The sequence below is a fragment of the Saccostrea echinata genome, unplaced genomic scaffold, assembly GCF_033153115.1.
Source record: "Saccostrea echinata isolate AGI-Se365-2 ecotype Australia unplaced genomic scaffold, CSIRO_AGI_Sech_v1 ptg000022l, whole genome shotgun sequence".
Lineage (NCBI taxonomy): Eukaryota > Metazoa > Mollusca > Bivalvia > Ostreida > Ostreidae > Saccostrea > Saccostrea echinata.
The window spans coordinates 5,312,242-5,333,802 of record NW_026889771.1 but is presented as its reverse complement, the minus strand read 5'-3'; the positions used below and the strand labels follow the sequence as shown (position 1 = coordinate 5,333,802).

At 34.5% G+C, this 21,561-nt stretch overlaps 1 protein-coding gene across 1 annotated transcript in view; it reads right to left on the bottom strand.

Annotated features, from left to right (window-relative positions):
• Nucleotides 1-1,012: 1,012 nt before the first annotated feature.
• LOC133190814 (uncharacterized) overlaps nucleotides 1,013-21,561 on the bottom strand; it is a 31,205-nt gene continuing 10,656 nt past the window's right edge. Inside the window, exons 2-10 of the mRNA XM_061326499.1 lie at nucleotides 10,818-11,396; nucleotides 9,341-9,406; nucleotides 8,225-8,346; nucleotides 5,932-6,106; nucleotides 2,373-2,470; nucleotides 2,178-2,285; nucleotides 1,876-1,911; nucleotides 1,608-1,709; nucleotides 1,013-1,321 (exon numbers count right to left, since the gene is read on the bottom strand). Of these exons, the coding sequence (XP_061182483.1) occupies nucleotides 1,028-1,321; nucleotides 1,608-1,709; nucleotides 1,876-1,911; nucleotides 2,178-2,285; nucleotides 2,373-2,470; nucleotides 5,932-6,106; nucleotides 8,225-8,346; nucleotides 9,341-9,406; nucleotides 10,818-11,396 (1,580 nt within the window). The 3' untranslated portion in view covers nucleotides 1,013-1,027. The remainder of the gene's footprint in view (nucleotides 1,322-1,607; nucleotides 1,710-1,875; nucleotides 1,912-2,177; nucleotides 2,286-2,372; nucleotides 2,471-5,931; nucleotides 6,107-8,224; nucleotides 8,347-9,340; nucleotides 9,407-10,817; nucleotides 11,397-21,561) is intronic.

The following is a 21,561-nucleotide window of genomic DNA, read 5'->3' as shown; positions in this document are numbered from 1 at the left end:
AGGTGAACGATTGACTTAAGACTTTCTTCTTTTAGACAACTGATCCCATCTCTGGGTTTCCAGGGGTCCGTGCTTTTGCCTTACTCACGATTCGCATTCTTTATTGGGTATATAAGACTCACTGTTATAACTGTTTGTTATCGTCATGTTTTTCATTCGGCCTCTTCAGTATTAAATCAGTTTAGCTCTACCCAGAACCTGGGATTAATTTTATCAATTCAATAAAGGGCTCATGACATAATGTCATAATGCATGTTTCCTTGCTAAATACCCAAGGAAAAGTAAGATCTTCAAATGTATGATAAATTAAAAAAGACCAGTTTTGTTTAACCATGCAGCTTGAGCCCTGGCCTGGACCTAGTAACCATGCTTTTCAGAAATTGTCAGAGGGCTAACTGCTGATCAAAATCGTGCAATCATTTTTTTTATTTATCTATCCATGCTTAAAAAAGGTTTAAAAAAGACGTCATTAATCTTCAAGATACAATAGATAAAGCCCTACCATGGGGCCAGAACCCTACACCCAAATAGACGTAAAATCCACAAATTTAGTGGAGGGTACTAGTACCTTCTTACTGTAATCGTATGAACAGTTTGACTGCTAGATGTTCATGAATAAATGAGAAGAATTTCATATGCGGACATATGTGTACTTATAATTCGTGACCAGTTTAGCCGTACTGTGATGTCTGAATCCTGGCCACGAATGTCTCTATTTTGGTAGAAGATTAAATGATTGATTGTATCATGCAAACAACTTGTACAGTTAAACGTCGGCTAAATATGATTTCAAAGTTATGATGTATTTTCAACAAATATATGACCAAAGAATCTTTAGCCAATCCTGGGGTCTGAACCCTAGATCCAAGGGATATGAATTTCTGTTTAATACTAGTCGTGTGATTTTTCCCCTAAAAGGATAACATTCAGCGAAGGTAGGGGTTCAGGACTGCAACTGAAAAACAGATACATAATCACACACACAAACAGAAATGCATTTTGTAACCTTTTTTATGTTTTACTGAAATCATACAGATATTGAATTTGTGTTGTCATGACAAGTCATGTCACTGGCATGTTTTGAATTCACAACCGGTAGACGGAACATGAACTTTTCCTGAAATGTTTTCGCCAGACTTGCTGTTTCGATCCCGGCCGTCGAGCATCTGAAGAAATCATCCAGGATGTGTTCGATATACTGACAGAGACACAAGCGGAACTCCGTATGTCTTTGCTGTGGAGAGATAGGGAGCTCATGCATGATAAATCTGTGTAAGTAAATTGGAGACACCATCACACAAAGACGTTCTGTCAAAGTTCCCTGAAAGAGTAGTCAAAAATATTAGAAGTTCAAAATCATTTGCTTCAAAGAAGAAGAGAATGGTCTTAGAGAGAAAAAGAGAGTGTGTGTGTGTTATATTTTTGCACACGATGTTAACAGCACGTTTACACCAATAAATTCATTATGTAGATTTGTCAAAACAAGAACCAGAGAGTTTCATTCAATTTTTCTGTGTAATTTAAGCTGTCATTCATTAAAATGCCTTAAACAACCGCGTGCATATTTTTAAAATGCGTGAATATTATAGGAAATGACTAAAATTTACCGATGATAGAAAGTCGTCACATGACGTATACAAGCGGATGAAGTGAGCGATTTTCCTTTCTTCGTTATCTGTGCAAGCTTGGAGCAAAAGTTCTGCAATTTCCTACAAAAACACACAACTGATAAAGGTACTACACTGTGGTATGTTACATAAATATTCATGAGTCATTCTAGAAGACGAAGAGAAAAATATAAAAGATAATTCAAATAAAATTTCATTTTTATGTTCGTGTGGACTTGATTAATATTGGAATGCATATAAAACTCACCGTACAATCCGATAATGAATAATAAATGAAATGTATCTTGCTGAAGATGAGGAAAAATAGATTACGAAAAAAATGGTATCATTACTTAGATTTGTTTTGTTTGAGGACAAATGAAGGAAACCTTAAACATAGTTTCATTTAAGAACTGATGAACTCAAGAATAATGTTAATAAAAGGCAGAAAAACTTAATTAAAAGATATGAAGAAGTATTTTGCCCAACACCAGACCCCTCTTCAAATGAAAATAAAGCCAAACTTAATCACGAGAAAACCAAATCAATGTGGCTTTAGATATAGGATACATTAAATTCTCCGTTTTTCGTCAGTGTTGCGGTGAGTAACAAAGGCATTTCTAGTTTGTAAAGCTCTTCGTTGATTGGGAGGCATTTCAGTACCATTTTCCGAGCAATCTACAACACATCTATCGACTGATGAAGATGTATACGGACTAAAAATCGTATCAATTGATCGGTTTCCTGATTAATGAACGATCTTACCCTCTGTCGAACTTTCTGGCGTCGCCATCTGAGGAAGTAACCCATAAACACGAAGAACATAGGCATGGAGAAGACAGCTAACCGAAAACATAATATACCTACAAAACAATGGTTGTATATTCACATATTTAGGTAGGGCAAAATGATGGTCATATGTGGGGTACAAAAATTAAATGTTCTAGAAATTGTAAAAAAAAAAGTTGATACGGGTCTTGTTTTTGTTAAAACATAAATTATTAATTTTTTTTTTAGAAAAACATTCTTTTTTTTTTTTTGGCATTCTACCCAGAATCCTTATTTTCATAGCTTGAAATTCAATGCATAGACAAGAAAAAAATGATATCCCCAAAAACGACCTCTAAGATTTTCTGAATACTGGTATATTTTATGTACAAATATATATAATTGATTTACACTTTTACAAGAATAAATGGACGACGTATTGTCAATTAACAATTGTTATTTCCATTCGTATGTCGATACTATATACATCAGTGAGCTTGAAATAAAAGATACCACAGAGTCTGACACATCTGTTTCATATTTGGATATTTTACTAGAAAAAGACGTTAATGGTAATCTAAAAAACAACCTTTATGATAAACGTGTTGACTTTCACTTTCAATCGTCAACTTCCCTTACTTATGCAGTAATATACTTTCATCACCTTCATACGGGGTTTATATCTCTCAGTTGATTTGATACGCAAGAGCATGCTCTACGTATGAACAATTTCTAAAACAGGTAAGTTATTGACAAACAAGTTGATGAAACAAGAATTTCACCAGTCTCGTTTAAAGTCGTCATTTCGTAAGTTTTATGGTCGATACAATGACCTTGTAAGCAAATACAATTTATCATTAAGTCAAATGCTGACTGACGTTTTTCATACTAATTGTTAGGTCATTATTTACAAACTAAATTGTTGACGGATTTTCCCGTTATTACCCGATCATGACAAAGAGTACATGGCGGGTGTGACCGGTCGGCAGGGGATGCTCATTCCTCCATGGCACCTGATCCCACCTCTGATGTTTTAGGGGTCCGTGCTTGCTCTGCTCCAAATTTGTATTGTTTAATGGACTTTTGAGTTTGAATAGTGTTCGCTATCTCCATTCATTTCATTTTTATATTCCTGTAATCAAATATTTGTGGTATATATTTATTAGTCTGTCCGTCTGTCTGTTTTTCTAAAAAAACTTTAATCTTACCCGTAACTTTTGATTGGTTGGCGTTAGAATGTTCATATCCCTCTCCTTAACCAATATATTTGACCTTGGAGTTTGACCCACTTAAGCAAAATTGTACCATTTTTTTTTACCCTTTTATCTTCACCTAGGAGTTTACCTACTCTTGAAAAACTTGAACATTTGTCAAAACTTTTGAACGGTTGGTGCTTGGGCTTTCATATTTCACATGAGTACTCCTTGTGACAAGACCTTTCCCTGGGTACTAGCAGTTTTGACCTTTTGATCTTCAAGTACGAGTTTGGCTTACTTCTGAAAGAACTTTAATATTGGCCATTGTCACAATTGATATTAAATATTGATAAGTTTTTTTAAAAATTATGCTTATGAATTTAGCCTATTTTCCTTTACGGGGCCTTATTGTTACCAGTAATGAATCTCAGATTTAGAAATTGCAGGTTTTGACCAGTTGCTGATTATTGTGTTAGGAGTATTCAAATCTCTGCACTGCTGACCACGTAACCGTTTTTATAATTTTTCATGCTTGATGTACTTGTACAGTCCAACATAATACAATGGCAACCATTTCTTCAAAAGGGGTAAGTTTATAAATTTTTCTTATATATTTTAGTTTTTTGAAACTATATTAAGACTTGTTAAATTAGCAAGAATACGATTAAGTAATGTTTTTGTTACTGTTTACGTATACATGTTTTGCTGAGTAGAGTTACTTATGCATGTTATGTTCTATTTTTGTGCAATGTACTAAATTATGTATGCACGCATTGTATTTTGTTTTGCCGTTTATACAGTCGGTGTTGTTGGTTTAGCTGTTAAAACCATTGGGATTAAGAAATTGTGTATTCTTAACACTATCTACATATATAAAAGTGTTTGGTTAGTTTTACTGTTTGTATGGCTTGTCATTAGTGCAATTACGCTCAATGTTGGCTATTTTTATTTAAGTATACGTAACCTGTGACTCAAAAATGTTATTTAATTTAGAGGTTCCTGATATAATCCAGCTATATTCCAGCCATTTTGTGTGATGTACATGGCAACCAGACCGGAGACCCACTGGAAGCTGGAGTTGGCGAGCCTGGACGTGGTTGTGCACGAACGCCAGGATGACATGGCTAATATAGAGACTTTAAGTTATATTCATTGTAAATAATACATGTAGCTTTGTAAATATATTGTAAATATTGTTTATACTGATTTTATTATAGATAAAATAAAATTGTAAATAGAAAAAAAAAACCTGTTGTGCCTGACTAGCAGAACACGAAGGTTGTCTTGACAGCCATAACTTTTGAACAGTTGATGTTAGGGCTTTGATATTTCACATGTGTATTTCTTATGACAAGTCCTTTCCTCGTATACTAGCAGTTTTGACCTTTTGACATTGGAGTTTGATCTGCTTATGAAAAAAATTAACCTTGGAGATAAATTTTGAACGATTAGTGTTCAGATTTCATATTTCAAATGTATAATCCTTGTGACAAGACCTTCCCTAAAGTAATGATACATGTATTTTTAACCTCATGACCTATAGCTTGGAGTAAAGACCTACTTTTGAAATACTTCAACCTTGGCCATAAGCTGTCCTTCGGGGGGCATCAGTGTATTCAAAAATACATCTTGTTTAGATATTATTGTATACTGAATAAGGAAAAGCTTTTTAGGAAAACTTGGCGATAGATACGTGTATGTATAATATGTATAATTTTTTCTTTAAATTTCTATTACATTTTTTGAATATCCTATGCTTCAAACGAGAAAAAACTAACACAGATGTTTAAGATGGTAATATGCACAGATGTTTGCTCTTTTGGAATGTCTTGTGATCCGCTGCAGCCTATCACAGTTGATTCCACTCGAAACATCCGGCAAATGTAGCTATTTGAACGCGTATTTCGCGACGGACTACTTCAATTGTTTGCTATGGACTGGCAACTTCCCTGTAAATCTTTAATGATTGCTTTGTACAAAAGACTCTTTGTTCATTGCATTTACTTTGAGATGCAAACATTCACCCAGTTTTCTTCTTTCGTTTACGGAGAATATTCGTTTTCTTTATCTAAGCAATTTTTTAATCACTTGTACTTTTCCTTGGTGGAAAGTTATTTCGTTCACTAGTATTTCGAGTGAAACAATTTTTTCTTTAGTAAGTTTGTTCAAGAGAATCTCTTGCCATTTCTTATGTTAAATTTATAGGAGGAGTAAAGCCATTTAAGTATTACGTTTCCCAAGCACCCCTGTAAAAGGCACACTAGTTTAACTTAAATAACTTGCATAGATAATCACATTAGATTTACCAAAAGACATTAGGTAACATTGGAGTTTATACTTGTGTATTGTCTTTAACTCACTTTTATTTGAGTCGTCCATTAAGTAGACCAGAATAAAAACAAACACAATCATCCAAACAAAGAGTGAAATGGTGAGAAAGATCACGGGACGGAGAGAGAACAGAAGGTGGTAGTGCTCACAGCCGCTTATCGTTGTCAGGGATTTCAGTATCTCCATATACCGTGCATAATTCATCTACAAAGATACAAGCAGTATTAATGTACATTTTTTAAGGCTAATATAATGTATTTACAAATCAAGATGTGTTTGTGAAACATGAAAAATGGCGGCTCAAGGCCAAGGTTAAAGTTTTTCAAATGTAGGTCAAACTCCAAGGTCAAGAGTTCAAAAATTTTGGTACCCAAGGAAAAGTCTTATCACAAGGAATACAAATGTTAAATACGAAAGCCCTAGCATCATCCATTGAGAAAATATGGCGGTGGCCGAAGTTTTTTCAAAAGTTAGTCATTTTTCAAGTTCAAGGTAATAAAAATATTGATACCAAAAGTGTCTTGTCACAAGAAAATAAATAAGTGAAATATGAGAGGCCTTGTACCAACCATTCAAAATTTAAAGCAAGGTCAAAATTTTTGCAAATGAATGTCAAAAACAAAGGTCAATTTCAAAAGGTTAAAAATGTTGGTACCCGAAGAAAGGTCTTGTGAAATACACATGCAATATATGAAAGCCCCAACATCAACCGTTCAAACGTTATGGCAAAGGTCAAAGTTTTTCAAAAGCATGTCAAACTCCAAGGTATGGTCAAAAGGTAAAACAAAATTTTGGTACCATATGAAAGACCTGGTCACACGAAAAACACACTTGAAAATATAATGCAACAACCGTTCAATAGTTATGAACAAAGTTAAAGTGGTAAAATTTTTCAAAAAAAGTCAAACTTGAGATTCAAATTTAAATATGTTGGTACCCAAAGAAAGATCTTTTCACAAGGCATACACGTGAAATATGAAAGCCCAAGCACCAACCATTCAATAGTTATTGACAAGGTTAAAGACAACAGATTCACAGACATACAGACAGCTAGACGGACAGACCAAATGCTATATGCACTCGATTCTTCGATAACAGGGGCATAATAACAAAGATACGTATATGTAAAAGTAAGTAATGTTATTATTTTTTTAAGAAAGTAAAGAATATTCAGTCTTTTATTATTCCCTTTTTAACTTACAGTAATTGAATTTGACTCGCTCCGAGTACATGTGTATGATTTTATTCCCCTTGTATATTTAATTCTACATTTACTATTTCGTTAATCTTCTATTTTTTTATGTTCCTGATTTCGAAAATTTTGGTCTCCCGTCTGTGTGTCTGTCTGTCCGCAAAAACTTTAATCTTGCACATAACTGGAGATAAAACTTTCATATTTCACCTGTGTAATTCTTGTGACAAGCTCTTTTTATATGTACCAATATATTTGACCTTGGAGTTTGACCCACTTTTGCAAACTTTTATCAAAATTTTACCTTGGTCATGACATTTGAACGGTTGGTGCTAGGGAATTCTTATTTCACATGAATATTTCATGTGATAACATTTTATACCTTTTGACTTTCACTCAGGAGTTTGACCTACTTTTTGAAAAACTTTAACCATGGCCTTTTGAACAATAAGTGTCGGGGATTTTATATATCATATGCATATTTCTAGTGTCAAGACCTTTTCTAGGGTACCCAACAATTAGAGTCTTTTGACCTTGGAGTTTGACCTTCTTTTGAAAACTTTAGAAATAACTTTTGAATGCTTAGTGTTAAGGGTATCATATTTCACATGTGTGTTTCTTGTGACAGGCCCTTCCCTTGGTTACCAATAATTTTGACCATTTGACTTTGACCTTTGGGTTTTACCTTCTTTTGAAAAACTTTAACTTTGACCATAACTTTTTCAACCGTTAATGCAAGGACTTTCATATTTCACAATATTATTCCATGTGACAAGACCTTTCCTTAAATACTAATATTTTTGACCTTATGACCTTCAACTTGAAGTATGACCTACTTTTAAAATTTCTGAGGAAAGGGCTTTCATATTTCAATGTGACAAGACCTGTCCTTGGGTACCGAAATTTTTATCTCTTGAGCCTGGAGTTTGACTTGCATTTGAGAAAATTCATCCTTGGTCATAAGCTGTCATACGGGGGCATCAGCGTTTCACAAACACATCTTGTTCAAGCACTCATTACAATAGATTAACTGAAGGAAGGTACGTTTTAAATCTAAATTTCTTCTAGTTCACTTTGAGAGAGAGAGAGAAAGAGAGAGAGAGAGAGAGAGAAAGGCTTTTAACAATTACCCCGATGCCATGACAACACAGAGAGGTAGGGACGTCATCGTCCTCTATGTACTGGAGTTCGGCATTCCATGCTCCACAAAAAGATATCTGGACTGAACTCAGTACCTGACCATTGGCAACAGCTGTAATGTTCAGACAAGAAATATCTTATAGTTAAAGGGCATTTGTGTAGAATCAAATTCCGAGATAGAAAATTATCAAGTATAATAATTTAGAACAGTATAGTGTTCAGAAAACATTTTTAACAAAATTATATACTGAAACGCAAAAGAAACGCAACATCCTATTTTAGGGGGAAATATTATATAAAGAATAAAATTTTGTATCTAAAAAGTAAGGACATCTTCAACTTTGTAAATATCGGTAATTTAACGGTTGAATGATTTTCATACCATTACCGGAAGTTAAGTTTGAGTCCGCTTAACAGAAATCAAAAATTGCATGTTTAACAGAATATTTGGCAATAATATGGGCTTTTAAGAATTTGTATCCGTTCATCATAAGTAATGAAGCAATGTTACGAAAAAAAAAATCTCCTTTCTTTTCCGTAAGCGATGCTAAGGCTTCCTAAAAAACGACTTAAGTACGCATTTCCATTGCTCTAGCTGGAAAATATCAAAATAAAGGTAATGGAGAGTTGCAGATGCAAATATGCAACACATCACGCTTCAACAGGCTCTTACGATCTTTGGCATGAATGACAGTCCTTGGACCGGAAGTCCAAGGGTTACTACACTGCGCTAGGCTAGAGGAAATTCGACCTCATCATCTGAAAAACAGGCATTCAAAAATGGCAAAGAATATTTCTTTCGCTCAGATCTCGAGATTGATGAACCTACTGCATCGTAGAAATCAAGCTGCAGCTGGTGTACATGGCAGTCTTGTACACTGTAATTGAATGGCCGGGGTGGGGGTGTTTTAACATTCATGTGTTACTTTCTAAAGTTAAAAGATTATAATTTAACATTTTTATCAAATCTCTGATGTTTATAAATCGAGTTTTACCTTACGGTATTCATTTTTGAAAATCATTAGATAAAAAATTCAAATATTTGTAGATTACTGCTTGTTGCGTTTCTTTTGCGTTTCAGTATATAAATATATAGAAGAATATACATAATGGCCGATACAGAATGCTGGACATTTCACTGGAGAAGGAATCGCTGCTTCTCGGTAACCTGTCTGAAAAAACAAGACGAGGAAGTATGTACATGTATTTTAAAAATGAAAGAAAGCATGTTGATGAATCGTGTTTATTTTGTAATTTCATGTTAATGAAAGGAGTAATAAAAGATTAACTTTTTTTTTACACGTTTACAGGGAGATTTACAGAGATTAAAGAAATTATAGTACATGTAGTACTACAAATGAACCCAACAGAAGCAGGGGAATAATTTCCATTAAAGATCTATTTGGCCAAGTAAAAATAGTTTCTGCGAACTTTCAATACTCAAGTTTGAAATAGATCATTATAAATTGTCAATAAATATTAGAGGATCTGCGAGGTCTTAGGAGAATCAGTCGTACATTACGTCAATCTGTTATGCTTATGTCAATTTCGTGACAAGTGACAATTGTAAATATAATAGTTTACTAAGGAATGGACGCCGACTCTTTACTGTTATTTCAACAAATTCGGCATTGCATTGATGGAAATAAACACACAACGACAAGTCCATGATATATCTTTGCGATTAATTTGTAATATTTCAGAAGTTTTGACTGGTTTATACCCGTACCAATAAGAACCTTAGCTTTGGTTAAAATAAGTGTTAATAGAAAATTTTTTTTCTTGCAAGAATAATGATCAAACATTAAATTCTTGTGTTGCTGAATTGAACTCTGTTGATTAATTTTCAGTTTAGTATCATGTTCTATCTGCATCGTCAGAATCGTTTTATAAGCAAATTAATATCATTCAAATATATATCATCAAAGACCAACTATAGGTGGACACAACAAGTCTTCTGTCTTAAATCACAAAAGAGCACATTTACAAAAGTTTCATTGGTGAAGATGATTTGCAGATAGACTTTGTCATTTCTGAATCGTTAACGCACTTAATAAAGTTTCATATTTATTCAAAACTGCAAATTTTATCGTTTTATCCAAAGCTCAGGACTCTTTGTCGGAAAGGAAGAAATATTTTTTCCTCTTTGATTCATTTTATGAATTATAGATCGAAGCGAATAACGGGTACACCTCAAGTGAACTTTTCAATGCAATGGCGACTCCTGATTTCTATTGCACGTGATAAATCGTATTTTTTGTACTTTCAGACCTCTATTTCATCCGTTGACCTACTCGATTTAATGCACGTAAGAGTACATGCAAGCCATTATTCACAAGAAGGTGACTAGACTCTGCATTGGATCTTGTCTCTCTATTTAGAAACATACCAAGGTTAATTGAGTTTAAAAGTTAAGATATCACGTATAAAAAAAATGACAGTAGATGATACAAAAACTAATTGTTACAATGAGGAAGATTTTTTAGAATACCGGTATTCACAAAATGAGGAATGTTGAGGCAAACTAAACTGCAGTATATTTTGCCTAGATGGAACCTCAAATGAATTTATCAGTCAAATTACCGCTTCTCAGATATCTGACTAAACAATCGAAGAAATCACATTCCCTTGCGTCAAGAAAACCCAAAGGCTGGAGTTGTTCCGGAATATTGCAATCTTTAAGCAACACTACGAGCATGCGCTGTTGATGTAAACTACAGGTTGTGAGATTCTGAAGTAGTTCTTGAAACTCTGTCCAATTTGTTTTGACATAACTCGGGGAGAGGACAATAACAACTCTTTCACTTAAAATCACAGCACTCATCAAAGTCTGTTGAATGTTTTGTTTCGTTTGTATAACACTGTCATTGTAATGACATTTGTAATTGTAAGGCTCTGCCTCAAGTCGGTGAACAATTCCGGAAATCCACTTAGCATCTTCTACAGAATGCGAGAAAAAGATATGATATCGATAAAGGTCCTTTAGTGGCGGAGCCGAATAGAAAATGTCCACTTCAACACTCTCAGCCTGTGTTAATGAGTCTTCAGGTGGATCAAAGTGAATGCAGTCCACGAATGAACCATCGTCGGAATCAAAATGGTTAATACAAGAGTTCTCTTCACACACTCCTGTAAAATCAGACTTCACCAAGGATTCATGATCTGCAAAAATATCATTTCAGCTATAATGAAAATGAACTGTAAAATATGTCAACATAGACTGAGAACAAATGTATACTTAACATATAAAGAATTTTTTATTAAAACTTTAAATAAGTTTTGCTAAATTTTGATTTTGCGTTCGAATGCGTAGGAAAACTAACATTACCAAGATCTCCTTGAGATATTGCAGTAATTGAATTTGAACAATATTTTATTCACCAAAGTGAATGGGATAAGGCAAGAAATTCGGCGTTTTTAAGACCAGAATGGAAATACAGCTTTCAAAATTAAATTAAAGACATTAAGGTCACTCAGAAATAAACAACTTGCAGTATTCCTTAGTTGAAAAAGATTAGATATATTAATGAGACATTGTATTGTTTGCAAAACTTCCCAATTCATGAAGAGGCATAAAATTATGGCTGGAAAATTAAAATCGATATGGCTCATGATAAGTTAAGTTAACAGGAAAATGAGAATCAAAATAGACTTGTTAACTCATCATCTGATAGTGTGACCTCGTGAAGCATAAAGATTGTGCTCATGTAAACGGAAAATTAGAAAATGTATAATTTGTGTATGTCTGCTCCACCATAATACCAGCTTTTCTTCCTATCGGGAAATCTTAGCAAAACAAATCCTTTCATTTCGAAATCAAGCTTTGTTTTTTTTTTTTCTAAATGCACTGTTTCATTACCTCAAACCAGAAGCAATGTTTTCACAATCAGTTACATGCACATTATTTTTGTGATTACAAATCTTTATTGGGAAATCGAAAGACTTCTCTTAATGATAAGTTTAGCTGGAAAGCAAAATCGACAAGTGACTCGCTATTTAAGAGTAATATCAAGTTAATATGAACTTGAATATTTTGAACAAGTCGATAAGATGCAATGTTGATTTCTCTGTGAGAATCAAGAGAGGACGGAAAACTGGTATATATTTTTTGGACTTAATTGATTTGTGAATGAGGCATATATCAGATCTCTAAAAATATCAAGAAATTGTAGAAATTTATGAAATATTTTAATTTCTCCCTTTTGCTACCACCCTTACAAATCTAATACACAATTTTATAGACATTATTAAAGACTTTGACAGAAAAATGAAACGTTATGAGATTAAATGTATTCATTTTACTTATATAAACTTATTTAGTTGATACTTAAATGATTTTTGAAAAAAAAAAGTTGTTTGTAGCATCTGTCCTTAATCAAATGTGTTTTTATCCCCCTCCCCCAAGATACTTTCAAAATCCTGTCTCTTTGTCTGACTTTGACTGGAATCTTGATAATATTCCTGAAGTAATCAGTTTGATTATGGGTCGCCTATGTCTAATAAAAATTGTCATGACCTTGAACTAAGGTGTTTGAACAAGGTCAAAATTGCATGTTTTGAATTGTAAAATATGTGTCCAGTTAATAACTTTAACTCTGGTTCATGATTTAATACACTTAAACTTTATTTTTATCCAAAAGTAACATATACCTAGAGGGTGTACATTGATCCTTAACTATGGTCAATTGGATAAAGTCAAATCCAGGGATAAGAAGTGTAAAAGTTATGTCTTGCATAGTATGGTATTGTATACCTCGGAAGACTTGACCTTGTCAAAAGATTTTTCACTATTACATCTAAAATAAGATGAGTTTGTGAAACACTTATGCCCCCGTATGACAGCTCATGGCGAAGATTAAAGTTTCATAACTGTAAGTCAAACTTCAAGGTCAAGAGATAAAAAATTTTGACACCAAAAGAAAAGTTTTTGTCCTAAGAAATACACTTGGTAAAATATAAAAGCCCTTGCAGCAATCATATGGAAATGGTCAAGGTTAAAGTTTGTTTTCAAAAGTGAGTCAAACTCCAAGTTCAATGTCATGAGGTCAATAATTTTGGTATTTAAGGAAAGGTCTTGTCACAAGGAATACACCTGAGAAATATGAAAGCTTTAGCTTCAAGCGCTCAAAAGTTATGACCAAGGTCATTGTTTCTCAAAAGTAGGTCAAACACAGCGGTCAAGGTCAAAAGTTGAAAATTGTTGTCAATCAAAAAAAAATTCTTGTCACAAGAAAAACGCCTGTGAAAAATGAAAGCCCTAACATAAACCATTCAAAAGTTAAGGTCAAAGTTAACGTTTCACAAAGAAGGCCAAACTCCGACGTCAAGGTCAAAACTTTTTGTATAAAAAGGGAATTCCTATCTTAAGGAATATACATTTGAAGTATGAAAGCCCTAGCACTAACCCTTTAAAAGTTAAGGCCAAAGTTAAAGTTTTCAAAGGTAGGTTAAACTCTAATGTCAAGGTTCAAAATCTTTGTACCCAACGGAAGTTCTTGTCACAAGAAATACACGTGAAGTATGAAAGCCCCAGCACCAACTGTTCAAAGGTTAAGACCAATGTTAATGTTTGGTAAAATTTTGCGAAAGTGGGCCAAACTTAAAGATCAAGGACAAGAAGCCAAATATGTTGGTACCCAAAGGAAGGTCTTGTTACAAGGAATGCAAACGTGAAATATGAGAGCCCTAGCTTCAACCAATCAAAATTTATATGCAATGTTAATGTTTTTGCGGACGAACGGGTAAACAGACGGACACTCGATATCTCCGATTCTTCGATTATGGGGGCATAAAAAATAAAGAAATGTAAACAGACGGACAACGCAAAAACTCGAAATCCCCGAATCTTCGATTACAGGAGCATAAAAAAGAAAGACATATATTTTAAACAAACATGAAAATACCTAGAGCTTTTATAAAGAAATAAATGAAGAAAACCCAGATATAAATTTATATATGTGATTTTTTTCCTCAAATATAGTGAGCTATAAATCTTGCTTTCTAAAAATTGCATTCACCATATACAGACAAAAACAATTACATGATATACCATGTTTGATGCCTAGTATATGATTTGTCCTAGTCGTAAACATATACAGCTTAATAAACAATGAAGAACTTGTGAGAGCATGCTGACAGTTCTATCTGCTGACAGTGTCATGCAATGGACGGAGGTAGAAATCATTTATTGATTCTATGGGATGAAATATCAAAGCCAGGATAAGGCGATTAAGGCCGGTCATCTACAGCAATTAAGAAGAGTCCCTCTCATCTCCAACCGTTTTCATTCTGAATTTTCTCCCAGTAATAGTAAAATTGTGTTCCCATCTGAATATAACATTGCCTTTGTTGATGAATAACATCATTTATCGACTGTAAGAGCGATACATAATTTCCAGTGTATGATTCGGTGTTTTAGGAAATAAATATATTGCTTCTGAATTCACATTGTAAATAATGTATCTCACGTTTACATACATGTATATGCACACTCTCATGAAAAAAATTTGAGAGCGTTCGATTAGTATTGCTAGGATCTTTATTAAAAGTTGGGAATTCATTATCACCATGGGCAAAGTAAACACCTTGATAATAGAAAAGTAATGGAAAGCCAAAAAATAAGTCATGCACGGTTGGAACTCAATTATCATCAGAAAACGAAGTAAATTATACTTGACACTAACATTATGGTATTATTGCTCTTTCTTAGCAGAGTGTATGTAATAAAGACTGAATGCTCTGTCCTCCTTCCATTCAGGGACTAATTTTTTTCGGTAAATTGTGCAACAGTTGACCATAACTGACATTTCAAATGGTTTATGTTGTCAATATAAAGGTTATTGTTCATGGCCAAATAAAGTGAAGGTGAATTATATCGTTTCTGAAGACACAAACATATTCATTTTACTTATCATTCGAATTCAATTATCAACAACTAAGGTTTATTTTATTTTCAAGCTAAAAAACAATCCTCCAGATAAGCAAGCGCGTGATACCGATGAATAAAACTGAATTAATGTAAGGCTGACCATGGCAGTGAAGACTGATTAGTTTATTGCACACCTAGACCTTTGACAGATAGATACATGTTATTTAATTTCTGACGCTGAGACACTTTCTAGCAATTATTTTGTTTTTCAGAAGAAAGAAAGTAATTCAAAATTTATAATTAACCAGAGTTTGATCCTCTGTTCTAGATGCTTTTATTTGATCTTGTGTATAAACACAATCCATGAAGAGGACAGTATTAGTTTATGTCATCAAACTCCAAGACAGGGTGAAAATTTGATTTCTTCCAGTCATCGTATGCCTTTTTGTTCTCAGAGAACTCTATTGATTGATTCAATGCACTTCAAAATTGACCAAAAAGACAAATTGCAAAATCATACCACTGGTTTCAGTTTTCCTATCTTTTTGATTAATCTGTGCGTGACCAAAAAAAAAGTCAGAAAGATAAAAAAAAGATACATGTATAATTTGGTTGAACCCATTTTTAAACCCAAAATTGCACCCAAGAGGATAAACAAATTGAAAGTAAATTAATTATTTCTGAAGAATTTGTATTGAAAATAAGTACATAATTTTTTTGCAGCTGACTTTTCTGTTCATGTGTGACCTATTACGTCAGCAAATATCATTTACCTACTTTAAAGATACCCTCAGTTACATGTATCAAGCTCTCACCATAGGGCGCTTTACGCAATTCTCTCACACAGTTCTTTTATCGTCTTCAAAGTAGTCCCTGTATTACATATAGGAGACACAAAATACATGTAGTTCATACACAATTTATTGATGATTTTGTGTACCCCGGTATATTTCCAAGATGAAGGAAAGTATAACGTTGTTAATGGAAAAATATCGAAATGTTTTTCAATGCATCTTCTCGGGCCTTTCCGGTAAGCCCGAAAAAAACACCTCGAATGTATTGACATCACCGGAAGTTAATGTTTTACAGAAAATGGAGTCCCCTCTGTAGAATATTTTAGGTAATATCTTAACATTTAATGAAGTTAATCCCCAGACCTTACACATAAGAGGTTTCCCTACATTTATTTCAATGTTCTTAAAAAGGGAGGTTGTCATGGACGCCTATATAAGAAGCACATTCGAGGTTGTTTGTGTACTTTCCGGAAAGACCCGAGAAGTTGTGTTAGAATGTTTATAATACAAGTGAAATGCAAAGTAAAACTTTACCCCCCCCCCCCTTTTTTTTTTACAAGATTCATGTAATTTAGACCATAACAGAGGTGCAAGTGAAGCTTGAGTAGCGCGCCCTCTGGTGAGAGATTGCTTCAGTTATGTTACAGGACACATTGTCAACAACTTGGAGTTAATTTGTGTACTCAGTAGTTAAAAAGCGCATTTATTATCAACCTCATCCTTTAGACAGTCTGATTCATTTACTTCCATGGATCATCCACTCACATTGCATAAAAGCTATGAGAACTAATTGATAGAAATAAAGTGACTGATTATTGCCTGTCGAAAACATTCCTGGACCTTTTTCGAAAGACAAGCTTTTAGGGAAAAGAGACATAATCTTAGAAAAATCTGTATTTTTTAGGTTTCCCACAACTAAGTAACTTTCAAATGTGTCAACATCAAGGATTCCCTTGCAAATAGATTGAGCGTTTGATCGTCTGCTCTAGCTGTTGTCATTTGATTCGACACATGCTCCATCAGCATGACACCGCCTTGGTGTTTGTACTGATAGGGTCATACACTATTACAATTTTATTTCGAGGAAGCGAGAATGCGAGGGTTACAACATGAGGCTCTGAAGTAGTAACGGATACAGAGTGGGAGAAGGTGGAAGACAAGGAGGGTGATGCTAACCTCTCATTGTCGCCCTGGCTTTTTTCCTGCATTTTCTTCTTAGCTTCCTATCATTTTCGCTCCCTTATTTTTTTTTTCGTAATCTCGTTTTGAACCTTGCTCCCTTGCCTTGAAACTTGTTCATTAAAGTGCTATTGTTAAATGTGTTTATTTCTTAGGAAATGTTGCCTATTTCTTTGCGACCTTGAGACGCCATGTTGTATAATGTGCCACATGTACAATTCTACTTGGGAGACCCTGAGTTCATTACCATAGTATAAACTTGAAAAGTACACGGATACCCATAGAAGAACAATATGTTAAAAAATACGGTAATTGTTTCAAAGCCAACAACTCAAATTATTGTGACCTTTGTCTTTTCCCAGACAAACTTTAAGACGTGACAACGTGACGTATTTTGGCCTAAGAACCAAATTAGTCTGTGATTTATTTCTCCCCCGAGACCGGCTACTAGAACAAGACTGCGGGAATAATTGCCTTAAACAGCAAACAATATCATTGAACCCAGTTATAATTGACGTTGACAAAAACCTCTGCCAGAGAAAGACAAAGATCAGTATATATCTTCACATTCAGAAAAGGAAGCTTGTCAAATGGCGGCAATGCTCTACAGTGGAATTAGCAGCATATTTTATTAATTTCCTAATGCTTTTCCAATTGCAAAACATTGTCTTGTTTTCATCTCAAAAGAAGGTAGTTGAATAAATTTTGTCTGCTTATAAACTATGAAAAAGATGAGCGAAAAGCCGAGAAAAATGTCTCTGGTTCAACAAATAAGAACGTGAAAACTAATGAAAACTAAAACTCAAATACATGTATAACACAATTTTTTTTGGTATTTCAATTAACATAAATGTATACTTTATGTGAAATCTTCAAAATTTGCAATAATCTCACAATTGTTAACATTATTCGTCTATGCAGCATTATGCACGCACCAAAGAGGGCAAAAAATGATCATTTCTTCATACTTTAACACAATTTTTCTATATAAGCAGGTCTTTGCTACATTTTTTTCAAAGTATATTTTCAAAGTATCTTAGAATACGCATTTTCTGCTTGCTTTACAAAAACTGTTACAATGACCCACTACATCTTTAAAATACATGTACACTTTTATGCAACAGTGGCTGTCAGCTATCATCCGCAACTGTACTCGGCAATGCTGGTACCGGACATCCATGACTGTACCTGCTCACTAATATCAAAAACGGAATGTCAGAGCAAGATTTTCCGGATTGTTCAACGTATTAAACTATATGTTGTTAATCAAGTATGGATTGTTTTTTTAATGAAACATACGAAATGTGTTAATAATTAATCTACTTTATGGAAGGCTGTAATCGCCAAAACGGTAACGATAACTAGCTTAGTGAATATATCGCGGAAAATATATGTGTAAGCTTGACTATGCCTAAATCCATTGCATAGATCGCTATTATCTCGAAAAAGTAACATTTACTACAGCGTACATTTTGTATATCTATGACTGTATACCTGTGCCTGATATACAACATCTGCGACTGTACCTGTGCCGTACATACACACTACCACTGACTCAACCCGCGCTTGATTAACTTAACCCGCGCTTGATTAATAACATCCACAACAAAAAATTCTGTGGATTTTCTCCGATTTAAATTTAGACTGAATTCAATCAAAGCGCAATTAACTCTAATCTTTATATTACCCATGACAGTGATACCGAGACAAACAATGTCAGCAGTGATTAGGGAAGGATCCAAAACTTTTACAGATTTAAATTTAAAGCTTTATGTTTATGAGCCAGGTCTTTAATTTTTTTTTTGGGGGGGGGGGCTGGGGGCATGATTTCAATATCCTACGTGCTCAATAATAATGATGAATTTAAAATGAAACATGCTAGTACAATTATAGAAAATATACGAGTAAACAATAAACAAAGTAAAATAAAAAAGGAAATTAAAATAAATATTGGAATTAATTTGTAATCCTTAATTTTATGTTAAAAAGTATAAGTACGTCAAAATATTATTAATTTCACCCATTTCATTGAACACGCAAGAGGTGTCAATGAAAAGCACAGGTTTTTCCCATAAATATATGTCTTACGATATATACGGGTGGAATGGGCTGACCCACCCGTTTTCAATGTGTTATATATAAACATCTCAAGTGCACCCCAGGAAGTAGCCTCCTATGCCCTGAAAAAGAATAGTTCCTGACAAAAAAAAATATTTATTTACAAAGTACATAAAATTTAGTAGGCACAGGTATCAAAGTTGTAAAAATAGGCTGGAAGACCCCCCCCCCCCCCAAAAAAAAAAATTCTCAAAAGAAATAAAAATTAATTTTATATGAATGAAACAATTAACAACTTGACTAGTCGATAACCATGGTGTGATACCTGGAATATTTTGGGTATGGTATTAAAACAATTGCTCATATTAAAGGAAATTAATGCTATAATTATCGATAACATCCGAAGAAAATATTTGTATAAGTAAATATTTTTATTAGATCCACCTCTCTAAGATTCTGCTGTACTGTCCAGACAACTCTAGAAATTTTACACCGTGACTGTACTGGTGCCTGATTGACAACATCCACGACTGTACCTGTCCAGTACACACACTTTATTCTACATCCATGACTGTACCAGTGCTTATAAACAACATCCATGACTGTACCCGTGCCTTATAAACAACATCCCTGACTGTACCTGTGCCTTATAAACAACATCCCTGACTGTACCTGTGCATATAAACAACATCCATGACTGTACCTGTGCCTTATAAACAACATCCATGACTGTACCTGTCCAATACACACACTTTATTCTACATCCATGAATGTACCTGTGCCTTATAAACAACATCCATGACTGTACCTGTGCCTTATAAACAACATCCACGACTGTACCTGTACCTCATAAACAACATCCATGACTGTACCTGTGCCTTATAAACAACATCCATGACTGAACCTGTCCAGTACACACACTTTATTCTACATCCATGACTGTACCAGTGCTTATAAACAACATCCATGACTGTACCCGTGCCTTATAAACAACATCCCTGACTGTACCTGTGCCTTATAAACAACATCCCTGACTGTACCTGTGCATATAAACAACATCCATGACTGTACCTGTGCCTTATAAACAACATCCATGACTGTACCTGTCCAATACACACACTTTATTCTACATCCATGAATGTACCTGTGCCTTATAAACAACATCCCTGACTGTACCTGTGCCTTATAAACAACATCCACGACTGTACCTGTACCTTATAAACAACATCCATGACTGTACCTGTGCCCTATAAACAACATCCATGACTGTACCTGTCCAGTACACACACTTTATTCTACATCCATGACTGTACCTGTGCATTATAAACAACATCCGTGACTGTACCCGTCCAGTACACACACTTTATTCTACATCCATGACTGTACTTGTGCCTTATAAACAACATCCACGACTGTACCTGTGCAGTATACACATCTTACTCTACATCCATGACTGTACCTGTGCCTTATAAACAACATCCACGACTGTACCTGTTCAGTACACACACTTTATTCTACATCCATGACTGTACCTGTGCCTTATAAACAACATCCACGACTGTACCCGTGCCTTATAAACAACATCCCTGACTGTACCTGTGCCTTATAAACAACATCCCTGACTGTACCTGTGCATATAAACAACATCCATGACTGTACCTGTGCCTTATAAACAACATCCATGACTGTACCTGTCCAATACACACACTTTATTCTACATCCATGAATGTACCTGTGCCTTATAAACAACATCCCTGACTGTACCTGTGCCTTATAAACAACATCCACGACTGTACCTGTACCTTATAAACAACATCCATGACTGTACCTGTGCCCTATAAACAACATCCATGACTGTACCTGTCCAGTACACACACTTTATTCTACATCCATGACTGTACCTGTGCATTATAAACAACATCCGTGACTGTACCCGTCCAGTACACACACTTTATTCTACATCCATGACTGTACTTGTGCCTTATAAACAACATCCACGACTGTACTTGTGCAGTATACACATCTTACTCTACATCCATGACTGTACCTGTGCCTTATAAACAACATCCACGACTGTACCTGTTCAGTACACACACTTTATTCTACATCCATGACTGTACCTGTGCCTTATAAACAACATCCACGACTGTACCTGTGCATATATACATACTTTATTCTACATCCATGACTGTACCTGTGTCTTAAAAACAACATTCACGACTGTACCTGTCCAGTACACACACTTTATTCTACATCCATGACTGTACCTGTGCTTATAAACAACATCCATGACTGTACCTGTCCAGTACACACACTTTATTCTACATCCCTGACTGTACCTGTGTCTTATAAACAACATCCCTGACTGTACCTGTCCAGTACACACACTTTATTCTACAACCATGACTGTACATGTGCCTTATAAACA